The sequence below is a fragment of the Stegostoma tigrinum genome, chromosome 13 (genome assembly GCF_030684315.1).
Source record: "Stegostoma tigrinum isolate sSteTig4 chromosome 13, sSteTig4.hap1, whole genome shotgun sequence".
Taxonomy (NCBI): Eukaryota; Metazoa; Chordata; class Chondrichthyes; order Orectolobiformes; family Stegostomatidae; genus Stegostoma; species Stegostoma tigrinum.
This window is the reverse complement of record NC_081366.1, coordinates 76,891,095-76,908,158: the sequence shown is the minus strand read 5'-3', so window position 1 is coordinate 76,908,158 and position 17,064 is coordinate 76,891,095. Positions and strand designations below refer to the sequence as shown.

Genomic DNA, 17,064 nt, shown 5'->3' with positions numbered 1-17,064 from the left:
GGAGAGGAGAGTATAGGTGGGGAGGTAGGGAGGGGATAGGTCAGTCCAGGGAAGACGGACAGGTCAAGGAGGTGGGATGCGGTTAGTAGGTAGGAGATGGAGGTGCGGCTTGGTAGGGAGGAAGGGATGGGTGAGAGGAAGAACAGGTTAGAGAGGCAGAGACAGGCTGGGCTGGTTTTGGGATGCAGCGGGTGGAGGGGAAGAGCTGGGCTGGTTGTGTGGTGCAGTAGGGGGAGGGGACAAAGTGGGCTGGTTTTGGGATGCGGTGGGGGAAGGGGAGATTTTGAAGCTGGTGAAGTCCACATTGATACCATTAGGCTGCAGGGTTCCCAAGCGGAATATGAGTTGCTGTTCCTGCAACCTTCGGGTGGCATCATTGTGGCACTGCAGGAGGCCCATGATGGACATGTCATCTAAAGAATGGGAGGGGGAGTGGAAATGGTTTGCGACTGGGAGGTGCAGTTGTTTCTTGCGAACCGAGCGGTGGTGTTCTGCAAAGCGGTCCCCAAGCCTCCGCTTGGTTTCCCCAATGTAGAGGAAGCCGCACCGGGTACAGTGGATGCAGTATACCACATTGGCAGATGTGCAGGTGAACCTCTGCTTAATGTGGAAAGTCATCTTGGGGCCTGGGATAGGGGTGAGGGAGGAGGTGTGGGGGCAAGTGTAGCATTTCCTGTGGTTGCAGGGGAAGGTGCCGGGTGTGGTGGGGTTGGAGGGCAGTGTGGAGCGAACAAGGGAGTCACGGAGAGAGTGGTCTCTCCGGAAAGCAGACAGGGTTGGGGATGGAAAAATGTCTTGGGTGGTGGGGTCGGATTGTAGATGGCGAAAGTGTCGGAGGATGATGTGTTGTATCTGGAGGTTGGTGGGGTGGTGTGTGAGAACGAGGGGGATCCTCTTTGGGCGGTTGTGGTGGGGGCGGGATGTGAGGGATGTGTTGCGGGAAATGCGGGAGATGCGGTCAAGGGTGTTCTCGACCACTGTGGCGGGGAAGTTGCGGTCCTTGAAGATCTTGGACATCTGGGATGTGCGGGAGTGGAATGTCTCATCGTGGGAGCAGATGCGGCGGAGGCGGAGGAATTGGGAATAGGGGATGGAATTTTTGCAGGAGGGCGGGTGGGAGGAGGTGTATTCTAGGTAGCTGTGGGAGTCGGTGGGTTTGAAATGGACATCAGTTACAAGCTGGTTGCCTGAGATGGAGACTGAGAGGTCCAGGAAGGTGAGGGATGTGCTGGAGATGGCCCAGGTGAACTGAAGGTTGGGGTGGAAGGTGTTGGTGAAGTGGATGAACTGTTCGAGCTCCTCTGGGGAGCAAGAGGCGGCGCCGATACAGTCATCAATGTACCGGAGGAAGAGGTGGGGTTTGGGGCCTGTGTAGGTGCGGAAGAGGGACTGTTCCACGTAACCTACAAAGAGGCAGGCATAGCTGGGGCCCATGCGGGTGCCCATGGCCACCCCCTTAGTCTGTAGGAAGTGGGAGGAATGGAAAGACAAGTTGTTGAGGGTGAGGACGAGTTCGGCTAGGCGGATGAGGGTGTCAGTGTTGGGGTACTGTTCGGGCCTGCGGGACAGGAAGAAGCGGTGGGCCTTGAGGCCATCTGCATGTGGAATACAGGGACTCAAAGTTTGCTGTCTCTCCCTGGTTTCTGCCTGACCCGCTGCTTACTTCTTTCTCCCCTGGGATATTGATGTATGAATATTTAACATCCCGAAACATTTGTTATTTTAACAGGGAATTTAATCCATTTGCTTTCAATTAGCTGTAGTGGTCTTGAGAAAACAAAATGTTGGAGATTTTACACAATGACCACTTTGTTTCAATTAAGAAGTTCAAGAATGTTTTGCTTAGAGCTTTTAGTGAAACTAAAGTATCACACAGCAAGCTCCAATTAAAACCATACCATGTTCTTTAAAGCTGCCCTGTTCTTTCCCTCAATGTAAGTTTTGTGTTTTTATCATGGTTCGAATGTTGACATTTGCTACAGAGCATTAAACCTATTTACTACCCTTAGTGAGGTCACCTAGTGTATGTTTGTCGTTCATCCCTTATCTCTCCCCCATCCCTTTCAGTTGTGCCATGATGTTGGGGTGCCGGTGTTGGGCTGGGGTGGTCGATATCAGAAGTCACATGACATCAGGTTATAGCCCAACAGACGAAGTCACACTTCGCCTGATGAAGGAGCAGCGCTACAAAAGCTTGTGATTTCAAATAAACCTGCTGGACTATAATCTGGTGTGTGTTTTCTGACCTTTTAATTGTGACCAGTGAAGTATTAAGCAATGTTTTCCAGATAACATTTGATCTAACGCACCTTTTTTGCAATTTTATTCGAGTGCACACCCTGCTGCATTCCTAGCAAACATCCTGATAAATGGTATTTATTAATAGTCCTTCGCATCAATATCTCAACTGACAAGGAGACCACTATGAAAACTGCCATACCAAATCAATAAGGATAGCTGCCTTTCACACCATGTATGCTTCATTATCTCAAGAGTTGACATGGAATGCTGGTGGTGCTGAGTTTGGCCAATGGCCAACTGCACTTGCCGTTGGTAACCTCTCAGCTCTTGAGATGTAGGGTTGTGGATTCAAGTCATGGTACAGTGGCTCAGTGGTTAGACTGCCACCTCACAGCACCAGAGACCCAGGTTTGATCCCAGTCTTGGCAAAAGAAAAAGATATGGCATGACACTAACCAAAATGGAGTTAGGGAGTTTTGTCCAAGTTCTCTGTCAATAATTACCCATCAATCTACAACACTAATTATTTGCTCATTGTCTCAGTGCCGTTTGTTGTGACTTTGTGAAGTGGAAATTAACAGTTGTACATTATAATTGCAAGCATATTCATGTTTCAAAAGTACCTAATACCTCCAAAGTGTTTCGGGATGCTCTGAGGTTGTGAAAAATGCAATACAAATGCGAGTCATTCTTTCAATTCCTGTATAATGTCTGATACTGAGATATGTAAATGCTGTGAATTGGTTGTTTTTAGTTGTAACAGGGGAAGAGTGAAGGTAGAACAGCTATTCTTGCAGACATGCCTGCCATCAGTAACATTGGCACACAATGGAACACAGATCGAGCTAAATAAAAAACAGACCAATAATAATATAAGTTACTTCAACCAACAAAAGTTACCTTACCCTTCAAATATAACTGAGTCAAATGAGAAATCAGGCATACCTGCAAGAACCAATGGAATGTTTCACCAATTATCGGAAGCCCCATAGACCCTGGAGGGCGAGGGAGATGAAAACTCTTGTCTCCCTTTCGATTCCATCGAAGTTGCCAGAGATAGATGCAAACAGTCATAAGGAAGGCTGTGGGGGCTAGTACGACACAAAAACTGATCAGCAATGCCAATAGCGCTGTCAAAGCCATGCTGAAATGTTTCAGTGAAAAAAATTCAATGAACGCAGCAGATCTACAGTCTATGGAGCTAACAAGACTGGGCAAAAATATGTCAATTTAAGGGTGTTGTGATGCTACATTAGCAACTGTAAACTGAATTGGAATGAACAACTAATCTGAATATATAGTGGCATCAAAGTATACTCAGAGGTTTGGTATTTCACATGAGGATGGCCAAGTGTCGATTCTTCCCCTCCCCCACTAAGCCACCCTCCCCACCCCATGCTCGCATTCTCCCATTGCTCAGCCCCTCGGGATCCAAAGATGGAGGCAGCGGTGGGGGGGGGGGGGGGGGGGGCGTGTGTGGTGGGGATCTTCTCCTGTTCTTATGGTGAGATCCTCTTAAAGAGAGACCTGGAAGTCGAATGTATTCCCTGTAACTATCTGGAGATGGCATTCCACTCTCACAAATGAGTTACAAAACAACGCTGTCATGTGGGAGACACAATACATATCTGGCGCTTCGGACAGATGGAAGTTAAAAAGTGGAAGGAATGTTTGTTGCAACGCGAGAGACAATGAATGAATATGAGGAAACCAGGGAATGGTAGGAAACAAACCGAAACAACTCACAGATAATTAATCTGGCAATCAGAGCTGCCAAAACAACATTTACTCATCTTCATTTTATTCAGCGACTGGATATACTCAGAAAATCTTTATTAAATCCAAAGATCTTCGTGAAACGACACTATAAATAGCAGAATAATGTTGATTTCACTCATTTAGGTACAACTGGAGACCAAAGCTTAGAGTATAACCTTCCTCAAAGTATCACTGTATGTTTCCACTTTATTTTTCCATTGATTGCAATAATGCCGAACAAGAAATAGTTCTGTAATTACCAGAATCCATGACCCCACGGAACATTGGATAGTTTCTCCCTGACTCAGCATCTGGTTCCATATGTGAGATGTGTCACAACGTCAGCTCATATTGAGAAAGGTTTTGTATTCACCCAGCACCTTATTATGTCCCCCAGGTCTTTCCTAATGTGCTTAACACACATAATTACTGAAGACCCCATTTATAGGAAGGTCTAATCAACACACGGAGCGAACCGAATAAAATATAATGTGTTTGGGGACAGGCGATTTTCTGGATTTGACAATTTTAGAATCAAGACCATGTGGTTTACCAATTGGAAGTCTCTTTGTTGCGCTGCTGAAGGTTTAAGCTTGGAATTTTTGGACTGGAGTCAAACATAGTACTGCTGATGGATGTGAAAATAGTAAGAATGTCCTTAATCTTAACAAATTAGTTTAAACAATTGCAATGTGCCTTGGCAAATTAAGCATAATCCTGACAATTTAAAGCATGCCAGAAATATTAATATATACAGACTTTTAAACAAATTTAATTAAAAGGGCAATTTTAACCATTCAGATTGCTGAAGCACAGTGATTGTAGGAAGACCATTATAGCTACACAATAACAGCCACCTCATGACTGCAGAATTTAATTCATTCATGATAGATAACACAACAAGCCCAATTTTATGATGTAAGATTCACCCATGCAGTTAGAACCTGTAGTGAGGGCCTCACTACAGGAGCGATTCATTCAGTATGCTCCCTGAGCTCAAACTTTGACCACTTGTATCCAGCAAATTCAGCATGGTAATGATACTCTTCACTGTGCTGACCTATTAATAGCTCATGGCATCTCCTGAGTCTCCCACAACTCCCACGATTTTCTTCAGCTATCACTCTCCTGGCTATTTGACTCAAATCATAGAATCCCTACAAGTGTGGAAATAGACCATTTGGACCATTGCTTCCACATTGACCGTCCAAATAGTATCTCACCCAGACTCACACAGGCCTATTCCCTACCCTATCCCTGTAACGCTGCATTTCCCATGGCTAATCCACCTAGCCTGCACCTCCCTGGGCACTAAGGGTAATTTAGCATGGCTAATCCACCATAACCTGCACATCTTTGGACTGTGGGAAGAGACCAGAGCACCTGGGGGAAGCCCATGCAGTTATGGGGAAAATGTGCAAACTCCACATAGACAGGTGCCAGAAGGTGGAATCGAGCGGGGGTCCCAGGGGCCGTGAGGCAACAATGCTTAACAGCTAATTATTGTCATGCTGCTTGGGTTCCAGAAGTGAAGAATTCCTCTTATTGAGCCATGTTGACACTATAGTTTGGAAACTGTTCCCTGCTAAGTGAAAGGGAATAGATTCATAGACTGACCTGCATGCTAACAGGTAAGAGTGAGGTGTCCTTGCAGGGTCTGGATTGATAATATTCAAGGTGTTGGGAGGAGAAAAGTGTCAAAGCAGATAACTGCCACTTTTCGGTTTGCTTCTGATTTGAAATGATCAGCAATAACTTACTCACTTCCACCTTCCGCCCATCACCAGCTTCAGACTTGCCAACAAGCTAACGAGTAGGCAAATAGAGTTGAAAAACATTCAAAGTCCTGAAACACAGCGTACTTGCCCAAATGTGAGGAGGACTGTCCTATTTGTAATTAGACCTACCTCTTGCCTGATACTTTAAGTTAGACCCTTTTAACAGCTGCCAGTTCAGCCTCTCTAGCTGTTTGCACCCACGTTATTTATACTCTGGAATGACCCAGACCCTTCCCGTCCAGCTCCCAGTGAGAGTACAGACACTAAAAACTAATGCAGTCCTTGGAGATTGCATGCTATCACAGGGTCAGAGATACAGTTCGTGTTAGATTGTGCGAGTCCAGCATCAGGTATCACTGCGGGAGGTGATGGCCAAGTGTGGTATTATTGCTGGACTGTTAATCCAGAGACTGAGCTGGGGACATAGGCTCAAATCCTGCCACGGCAGACGGTGGAACTTGAATTCAATAAAAGTCTGGAATTAAGAGTCTAATGATGATCGTGAATCTGTTGCCGATTGTCAGAAAAACCCATCTGGTTAACTAACGTGTCCTTTAGGGAAGGAAACTGCCATCCTTACTCGGTCTGGCCTACATGTGACTCCAGACCCACAGCAATGTGATTGACTCTTAACTGCCCTCGGGGCAATTAGGGATGGGAAATAAATGCTGCCTGGCCAGCAATGGCCACATCCTGTAAATGAATAGAAATAGAATCACATCCCAGGAGCTAGTTCTATATTCAGGGACCACACTTGTTTAATAGCTCCAACACTTTCCCAGGGATATTCCATGGAGAGGTGTTGAATCCACGAATGGGGACAGTACGGTGTTGTAGGGCAAAGAATGCTGACCCTATGTTCCACGTGTCCTCTTTGTAAGAAAGGAAGGATTAATCTTAAGACTGCAACTTCTTTTGAATCAAGGGAGAAACCTGTACTCATTCCACACAGCTTGCCGCCTTAGAGCATCAGCTCAGAGCTGCCACATGTCGATCCCAAGACAGACCACATACTTCCAGCTCTGGCTTTCTAAAGTCTAGTAATCCCAGTACAAAAGTGTCACGACTGCACAATTAATTTTACAAACTATCTGACTGTGCAGAAGCTGTTTCTGCCAACTTGATACAGCAGGGATTTTCCATGCCTTCCTGGCCTCTGAGGTGTTCCACAGATTTCGGGAAACGATGTACTGCAATCTGAGTGATCGTCTCTTCTCACATTGACATCATCTTAACTGTAGTTGTGCAAATCATTTCCTCTATCCCTTCGTAAGATCTAATCTCCCTGAAAAATAAGTCTTTGGAAGGCAGAGTTCCCGTAATTCTGGGGAGAGAATGATTCTTTATCCAAAGTTTGTGTAGGATGGCGCAACCCTTCTGTCACACAACTGAGATTCAGTATCATGAGCCCTTGGAGATTAACTCTTTGGCTTCAGTGAGGGAGAGCCTGGAAGTTTCTGGGAGGCAGGGTTGTTGGGTGGCTGGGGGCAATTAGCTCAGTTGACCTAATTAAAGCCCTATTAATGCCAGGATAAGGGAAGAGTTTGGAAATGGTCTCCTAGCAGCAGCACATGGTGGATGCCCAGATTCCAAACAGTGTTGGCAACCCTCCCTGTTTGCCCAACTTTGGGCATAGGTCAACCTGTTGACACACCCGTACCCCCAGCACTGGTGCCCTGGCTGCTAAAGGGTTTTTTTTGTTTGAAATTTCAAACCATTGGAGAGAGGATGCCTCCATCTTGGAGTGTCACTTTCCGCACATACCATGATTCTGCTTTTCTTCAAGAGTGACCTATTGGCCCTTCTATTTTGAGTGACTGCCCATCATCCCGAATTGGATGGCAGATATATCCCCATCTGGTCAGAAATGATTCAGTTCAGGGAAAAACACACTTAAATGATTATTTCCCATATTGTGCAGTGCTCTGACCTCAACTTGAACCTGACAGTGGCTTTCGGAAGCCTGCGGGGAAAATCTTGCCCTTAATATTTAACCTAGTGACTGAGTAGCTCCTTCTATTGCTGCTGGTGCTTTTAAAGTGTGATGGTGCAGTTGGTGGGGAAGTGAGAGCAGTTATAAGTATGCTTCTGGCAATATTCCCCCACTGGAAGTGCCTCATCATTGTAGTTAACCTCTTCCTGCAAGGCACTCCCTATGATCTGTGCCATATGCAGGTTTGTTTTTGCTGTTTGCTGTGATATGTTGCCCTGGTAGAAATTATTGTGCAGTTATGACAGTTTCACAATAAGTTGAGAAAGTTCAATATGCTGAAACTGCTTATGATGGGATTTGTCTAGTTGTTGATTGACTTTCTATTGTCACCTCACCTGGAACCTTCCATTTGTTTGCACCGTCCCTCCTTTCGGTGTGCATTCCGGCTTTTCAATACTAGCGGTTCTATTTCTTTTGCATTGATCTTAGAAAGAAATGAGACAGAATTACAGTGTAGAAACAGCTTTTCTGCTCAACAGTTCCATTCTGTTTTCCACTCTGTGTAAACCTCCAATGCCTCTTCATCAAATCCTCCCAGCATAACTTTCCAATCATTTCTCCCCCATGTAGTAATGCAAGTTCCTCCTGCATGCATCTTTTCTATGTATCTTGACTACTTTTTGCAAAAGCAACTATCGCATTTCACCCATTCCATGTGAAAGATGTTTCACTTGAATCTCTCCTGAATTTGCTAATAATGGGTGTATATTGCTGTCTCCCCGTTTTGCCCCCTGCACACGTGTAAAAGGCAATGTTGTTAAGCACATGGGAGTTGCTATAGGCATGTTTCACCTTAAAATTGCATCTATGTCTTGATAATAAGATGCAGAGGTGCATTATCCCTTTAATTCATCTGTTTTTTTTTGACAAATAGCTGTGACTTTTGTGGCAGGCAAAGTGAGTTTACAGTGCAATGTTGGCTGAAGAATTGATGTTGGCATCAATATCTAGATTTACATTGGTTTGTCTTGCGAGATCACTGAAATTATTTTGGAGCTATGTAAGTTACAGAGAGTGGAACTGGTCATTGTGCTGTCTCTCCCTAAGCAACCTGTCTCACCCTCTTGTGAACCCACACCCTCCGTACTTATTGTTTTTGACAATATATTCTGATGTCTATCGAAAAGGAATGCACCTGATCTCGTACTTACAGAAAATCAATCCACAATATAGAATAAAAATGGAAAGAACTGCTAGAAATCAGAAACAAAAGCAGAAATTGCTGGAAAAGCTCGGCAGGTCGGGCAGCCTCTGTGGAGAGAAATCAGTGTTAACGTTTCGGATTGAGTGACCCCCTCCTCAGAACTGATGGTGTAGGCCTGAAACGTCAGCCTTCCTGCTCCTCTGATGCTGCTTGGCCTGCTGTGTTCATCTAGCTCTACACCTTGTTGTCTCGGATTCTCCAGCATCTGCAGTTCCCATTATCTCTGATACAATTAGTGGCGAACAATGGGTTGTGTGTAATAGCGGATGACGTGATAACAAAGGAAGGCTCACGAGATCCGAAACGTTAACTCTGATTTCTTTCCACAGATGCTGCCAGGCCTGCCAAGCTTTTCCAGCAATTTCTGCTTTTGTTTCTGACTTATAGCATCTGCAGTTATTTTGGTTTTTATGTGATAATGAGGCCTGGTTTTGGTGGTGGGGGGGGGGGGGTGGTGGCGTTTGGGGCAAGGACACGGGAGACTGCCACCTCAAGCTCTAAAATTGTTGAAGTCAACATTGAGTCCAGAAGCCTGCAGAGTTCCCATGCTAAAAATGAGGTGCTGTTCTTAACACAATTCACAACATATGTTTGGATGAAGATGCCCTGCTTACTTTCATCCTACAGAGCTGAATGCCAGACCTTCTCCTGAGGATTTCATCCCCAGGCTGGGAAAATAGCCTAGATTTGGCATGGGCTCTCTAACACAAATAGACTGATAGGGTCCAGTCTGACACAATGTGATGAACCAACCAACCCTAGGAGCATTGTTCTCTGTGATAGTAATAGTCCCAGAGACTAGTATGTACGTGATGTGTGTACCTGATGAGTGCTCACACAGAATGGATCGGGATTTTGTGGTTCGACTCGGGTTCCTTCTCGAGTTAATAAAAAGCATTCCCCATTTCCGATTGATACTCCTACAGCTCCCGGAATAAGGAACCAATTTCCAGAGGTGCCCGTCATATTGGGACGCTGCAGTTTTGGGAAAAGTGTTGGATTTTGTTTTCACGCTCTGCCGGCTTAATTTGCAAATGGAAATGTTTTCATTTCTGGATCAGTGGTTAGAAGCGTTTCATTTATTCACTCATGGTACGTGAGTGTCACTGACTGGGTCAGCATTTAATGCCCATCCCTAGTTGCCCCTTGAGAAGGTGGGGGTGAGCTGGCTTCTTGAATCGCTGCAGACCCCTTGCTGTGGGTTGACCCACAATGCCATTAAGGAGAGAATTCCAGGATTTTGATCCAGTGACAGTGAAGGAACAGCAATATATTTCCAAATGACAATATCTTAGAGGGGAACTTACAGACGGTGGTGCTTTATACCTGCTGGCCTTGTCCTTGTAGATAGAAGCAGAAGTAGGTTTGGAAGGTGCTGTCTAAGGATCTTTGATAAATGTTGCTGGCTTACAATACACAATGACACCAAGAGCATGGGTCCAATTCTCACACCCCTGAGGTTACCAGGACGAGCTCTCCTTCTCAACCCCTTCCCCTCACCTAGGGTATGGTGACCCTCAGGCCAAACCACCATGAGTTGTCTTCTCTTTAATGAGAGAGTGAGACTATGGTAACTCTACTTTTTATAGGATTCAAAAATATCAAGTGATAATCAGAACAAGTTGTAATACACTTGAACTTGAAAACAACACAAATTTGGAATTATTTCTCAGAAGGAATGAGATCACACTGCCACCATCCAGGAGAGAAACTGCTAGACTGAAGAAAGGTGCTTCACCAATGTCCGTTACAGCCACAGCATGACACCCCAACTCCTGTACTCGATACTTTGACCATTGAAGGCAAGCGCGCCAAACATCTGTTTTGCCACCCTGTCTACCTATGACTCCACTTTCAAGGAATTCTGTACCTGCATCCCGAGGTCCCTTTATTCAACAAAACTCCTCAGGGCCCTAGTTTGCCTTACCACATAAAATGCAACACCTCAGGTTTATCTAAATTTAACTCTATCTGCCAATCCAAGGCCCATTGGCCCATCTGATCAAGGTCCCAATTTACGCTGAAATGATTTTTTTCATTGACCACTATCTCCTACATTCACATCCAAACCATTTATATAAGTGACAAAAAGCAATGGACCCAGCACCGATCTTTGTGGCACATCGCTGGTCACAGGCCTCCAGTCTAAAAAAAAACACCCTCTACCACCATCCTCTGTCTCCTAAATTCAAGCCAATTTTGTACCCAGTTGGCTAGCTCCCCAGATTCCATGTGATTTAGCCTTAATAACCAGTCTACCGTGTGGAACTTTGTCAAACACTTTGCTGAAGTCTATGTAGACAATGTCTTCCACTGTGCCTTCATTGATCTTCTTTGCTGCCTGTTCTAAAAACTCAATCAAGTTAGTGAGAGACGATTTCCTGTACACAAAGCCATGCTGATTGTCCCCAGTCGGTCCTTGCTATTCCAAATGAGTGTAAATTCTGTCCCTCAGAATCCCCTCCAACAATTTACCCATCACTGACCTAAGTCTCACCAGTATATAGTCGCCTGGCTTTTCCTGACCACATTTCTTAAATATGGCGCCACATTATAGCTGACCTCCACTCTTCCAACACCTCACCTGTGACTGCTGATGATACAAATCCTCAACAAGGAACCTAGCTATTTTCTTCCGCAAAATTCTGGGAAATATCTTATCGGATCCTGGGTACTTATCTAGGTTTATGCATTTTAAGACCTCCAGCACCTCAAGTATTTCCTCAGGTTCCCTAGCTTCGATGTTCTTCTCCGCAATAGATACTGAAATGTAACATCTGTTTAGAATCTCTCGTGGGTCCACACATAGATGGCCTGTTGATCTTTAAGGGGCTCTACTCTCTCCTTAGATACTCTTTTGCCCTTAATTATTTTGCAGAGGATCCCTGGGACGAGGGGAACTTCCCACCAGAAATTGAACTTTCCAGGTAATTCCTACTGAGGCCTGTGTGTCAGGACATCTGTGGGGTCCTAATGTATATCTTGAGTCGTACGTCTGGTTTCCAATGACATGGAGTCCAGATGCTTTGGGCCTTTGCGATGATCACACAGTATTCTGATGCCCAATTTGATCAACTATCAGGCTAAAATCATTGACAGTACCACAAGCCATACAGAATAGACTATTAAATAATGGGATTTTAAAATTAACAATGTGTACAAGTCCATTACATATTGGAAATTGAGGAGACCATAAATCCATAAGAAATAGCAACAGGAGTAGGCTGTTCTGCCCCTCCAGCCTACTCCACCATTCATAAGATCATGACATTCCTCATGCCCACTTCCCTGCCTTTCCCTGTATCCCTTGATTCCGCTACTGATCAAGAATCTATCTCCGTTTTCAACATACACAGCCCTCTGCTCCCACAGCATTCTGTAGCAAGGGGTTCAAAAGGCTCTCAACCCTCTGAGAGAAGAAACTCCTCCTGATCTCAGTCTTAAATTGATGCCCCTTCCATGAGGGGAAGCATCTTCTCAGCATTAACCCTGCCAGGCTTCTTGAGAATCTGATATGTTTCAATGAGATCACCTTTCATTCTTCTCAACTCCAGTAAGTAGAGTTCCACCTTGTTTAGCTTTTGTTCAGAAGACAATTCCTCCATACCATCGACCATCCTAGTGAACCTTCTCTGAACTGTCTCCAATGAAATGATCTCTTCCCTCAAACAGCTCACAGTACCCCAGGGCCAGACATGGAGAAGGAACCCCCAAAGTGAAACTTGGACAAGGAAACCTCACGGGTAAGGTTACTCTTGGCTTTGGCCAGCCATGGAAGTGAGGACGGGGTTCAGGGCAGGCAAGTGGGTGGTGCATTGGCCTGGTGATTATCTGGAACACTGCACCAGTTCACCAGCAAATCCATCCAGGGCTGTCACTAGCCAGGGGCCATCACAGTTAGATTCCCATGGAAGTCATGCCATTGGAGAAAGAGAACCACAAGGAAATTCCTGGCAAGAAAACTATAAACTGTAAATATACTTTATGTTGCCTCCATTACAAGTATGACATACCTCAGACACGTACTTTCCAGCACAGAAGGAGCTATTAGGCTATGAGAAAATATGACTTTGAATCAGGTGTTATCTAACTCTCCAGTAAGGGAGAGATTTTCCCCAGTGTATCAGTGCATGCTCTTCTGTTACCTGGCCCTGTCATGGTGACTCCAAATTATGTTCTTCCTAAACATATATCCTGTTTATAAAAGGTCCGTGTTAAAAGGAAATGCTAACTGTGTTTGTTAGCAGTCAAGGATAACATTCCACCGACAACCAATTGAAGTCAAATACTTGAAGTTTCTGTAAGACAGCTGGAAGTGGTCAGACAGGAATGCTGAACTCCAGTTGGTCGGTAATGAAGCAAAATTAGACACAGGCTAATCATAATCCATCGAAATCAGAGTACTGAACCCTGTTCCACTGTGACTTCAACTTAACAATCTTGTAGGGTTTGCTCATGATTTCATCTGTGGTCTCTTATTCAGCAAAAAGTCCCTCACAAGTTAGAATGCGGTCCACTTTGTTTCTCGTCTGATGTTGGCTGCTGGGGTCAAGTTCATTATGCCTGTGGATTCAGTATTTATTGTAAACATTTTGAGTTAGTCCGAGACAGTTTCCATGAATCAGTTTGTGAGGGTCAATGCAGACAGCAGGATGAATAGGAGTTCACAAGCGTGAAGCGTTGCAACAGGAAATGCCTTAATGAGTTGCTTGTTTAGCTGATTAATGCTTTGAGGAGCTTAGAGGTGCTGGACATCTCATGCATTGACTCCTGTTGTCTTCTGGGTGGTATGGCCTGTGGGCTCAGAAGGGGTGGTTGATGAAGTCTGGATGTTTTGCTGCAGAACATCTGACCACACCTGGATCTTGCTGCACGTGGGCACTGTTGGTTTTAGTGTCCACGTTCTGAAGGAACATTGTGCAAACATCCTCTGACTGTACGATGGAGGAAAGGTTATCAATGAAGCAGTTGTGGATAGTTGGGCCTCGGACACTACTGTAAGGAACTCTTGTGTTCTCCAGTGGCCTGAGATGATTCGCCTCCAACAATTAGATCCACCTGCCTTTATATTAGGTACGACTCTAAGCTGGAGTTTTGCACAATCCTATCAATAACATTGATGCAGACTGGAGTGTCATTGCAGGGCTTACCAGGAAACTGAATGGTAGCGCAGCCTGAACGTCTGTGTGGCCTGCTCCTGTTCTTATGGTCAGCTTGACAACATTACTGTTCATTGAGGATATACCTCTTGGCATTTGGATGGCAGGTGATGTCAATATCGGAGTATTTTGAAGAGAAGGTGGAAGTTTATTCAGGATCATTGAATTGTTAGACTGCAATAGGAGATCCTTTGGGCCATTCTGCTTGCACCAGCTCTCTGAATGAGCAATTCCCTTAATGCCTTTCTTCTGCATTCTCCGGTAACATTCCTCCTTTTCAGATATTTTGAATTCTTTGATCGAGTCTACTTCTTCCACATTCCCAGGCATTGGATGCTCCATAAATGGACCGATGTATAGTTTCCAACAATTCAGTAATTATAGTCTGAACTAATGGATTTAAGTGGGGAATCAAGACTGTCATGTTGTTGGTTTCCTCATCTTCAATATTTCCTTAATCCTCATCTGTGTTCAGGTTCCAGCCCTTGAGTATGTGAGATGTTAAAGGGATATGGATTGGCAAGCAATGCAGAGTGAGGAGAGATCTGTGCTTACAGAAACCTATCAATGAAGACTGTTTGAGGGATGGGCTATAAGAATTATGGGCTCAAACATCCTGTCTTCAAGGATTTTAACCCCAGCAGCATGCATAATCTCTGCAATAGCCCTTCAGATAAAGACCGGCACAATTTCCTGTCCAGGGATTGGAGAATGTGGGTGCTCCCATCTCACTCCAGCCCGTCCATGCTACCTCTTGTGGCATGGTTCTTTCTCCTGCAGAAAGAACAGAGAAATGCGTCAGTGAACGGACTGCAATCTGAGTATTGTGACTGTCATAGCGAGTGCAAGCAAGGGACATCACAGTCCGGGACACTTTTTCAAGGATTATCTAAATAAAAAACCATGCCCATTCCAATAAGAATTCTTCAATCTGATTAATTAAGTGGGCAAACTATTGCCTAGCCTGTTAGCACGCATCCCAGACTCCCTGTGTATAGCCTGCCGCTTTCATTTCATTTAATAGCATGCTACTGTTAATGTTGGATCTGCTTGACCACACTGTCAAAGACTCCATGTTCGCCTCAGGAGCTGAAACATTCCAGAAAAATGTAAGGTGATGCATTTTGGAGGATCAAATTAAGGTGTGAATTATACTGTAAATGGCAGAACCCTCACGAACATTAACATACAGATGGATCTGGTGTGCAGGTCCACAGTTCCCTAAAAGTGGCAACACAGGTAGCCAAGCTGATTAAGGAGGCATATGGCATGCTTACCTTCATCGGCCGGGGCATGGAGTACAAGAGATGGCAAAATATGTTGCAGCGATGTAAAATCCTTGTTAGGTCGCATTTGGAGTATTGTGTGCAGTTTTGGTCACCACTTTACCAGAAGGATGTGAAAGTTTTGGAGAGACTGCAGAGAGGTTCATTTGGATCATCTCAAGGGCATTGGCTATGAGGAAAAGTTAAAAAGACGAGGATTGTATTTACTGGAAAGACAGAGGCTGACAGGAGGCCTGAGAGGGGTCTACAAAATTAAGAGAGGCATAGTTAGGGTGGATAGTCAGAGGCTTATTCCCAGGGTTGAAGTTTCAATTAGAAGGGGGGGGCAGATTCAAGGTGAGAGGTGGAAAGTTTTAGGGAGATGTGCAAGGGGGATTTTTCACGCAGAGAGTGTTGGGAGACTGGAATGCAGTACCTGAGGAGGTGGTGGAAGCAGGCACGTTGGTGACATTTAAGAAGCACCTGAAGGGTTACATGAATAGGGAGGGAATAGAGGGATGCGGACCGAATAAGACAGAAGGTTGGGTCTTTTTCATTTACCTAGAGCATGATAATCGACACAGGCTTGGAGGAATGATGGGCCTGTGTTCCTGTGCTGGACTTCTCTTTTGTTCATAACAGTGACCTTTCAAATGATTTTGAATATCTCAGTTGACTCAGCATTTGCAGCATTTTTGGAGGCCAGAGCGTCAGATCTATGTGTGGGAAACAAAATCGTCTCTTGATTTCATTCCTGGATAGTGCAGTGTTAATTTTGCATTCCATAGTTTTAGATTTCACCTGCAGAAGAAAAAAACACTCCTCTCCCTGAACTTATTTTGTTTCAGGAATGGACCATCTCCTTGCCCAGCAGATATGATGCAGGCCACCCTAAACTAGATTCAGTGCTTCTGTATGCCCTCTGCACAGGGTGGCATGAGCAAGTTGGGCTGAAGGGCCTGTTTCCATACTATAAAGGTCAATGACTGCATGATTCCTAATGGATCTGACTGAAGGCTCTATACAACTGAAGCAAAGCTTCAGAAGGTGCTGGAAGCACTCAAAAGACTTGACAGTTTCTGTGGAAGGAGAAAAGGAATTAGCATTCCAAGTCCAATATTCCCATCTCTGGAGTATTTCGCTTTTATTAAACTTACTTCATTTTGTCCTCCACACCCCCATCCCCACCTTGATATAAAGGCCAATCTTTCATTAACGTTTTTGATTGACACATTTCTAGACAATATAATGTATGATTCTTAGCAGCCAGTTCATTCCTGCAGAATATATTTTCATGATTTGCGGACCTAGACACCTCCATCCCATTTTTCCTCCACAGTGCATGGTTTCTCTCCATTGAGAACATATTCTGACTTCTTTACTCAGAGTGGATGACATATCTCTAAACACCACTTGTTACATCCAGGTAATCACAGAATGTTCCCTTTACTCTTGCTCTCCGCCCCCTAACTCCCAAATCATTTCCAATCAGTGTCCTTATGTTCTCCCTAGTTCTGTGCACTTTGAGTTTTGTCAATGATTCTCACATATCTTCGGTGAGTTCACGTAAATGCAGCAAGTTACTCCCCTAGTCACAAGATGAATGGCTTGCTCAAAGAATTTTGCTGGATTAGTCAGACATGATCTATTCTTCCCAAAACCATAA

General features: G+C 44.7%; 1 protein-coding gene across 1 annotated transcript in view; it reads right to left on the bottom strand.

Moving 5' to 3' along the window:
• The window catches only part of LOC125458158 (cytochrome P450 26B1-like), a 30,065-nt gene extending 15,602 nt beyond the window's left edge, over positions 1-14,463 (bottom strand). Inside the window, exons 1-7 of the mRNA XM_059650513.1 lie at positions 14,125-14,463; positions 13,833-14,013; positions 11,559-11,737; positions 11,234-11,396; positions 8,106-8,194; positions 5,760-5,805; positions 3,187-3,332 (exon numbers count right to left, since the gene is read on the bottom strand). Coding sequence (XP_059506496.1) covers positions 3,187-3,332; positions 5,760-5,805; positions 8,106-8,194; positions 11,234-11,396; positions 11,559-11,737; positions 13,833-14,013; positions 14,125-14,463 — 1,143 coding nt within the window. The remainder of the gene's footprint in view (positions 1-3,186; positions 3,333-5,759; positions 5,806-8,105; positions 8,195-11,233; positions 11,397-11,558; positions 11,738-13,832; positions 14,014-14,124) is intronic.
• Positions 14,464-17,064: the final 2,601 nt, after the last annotated feature.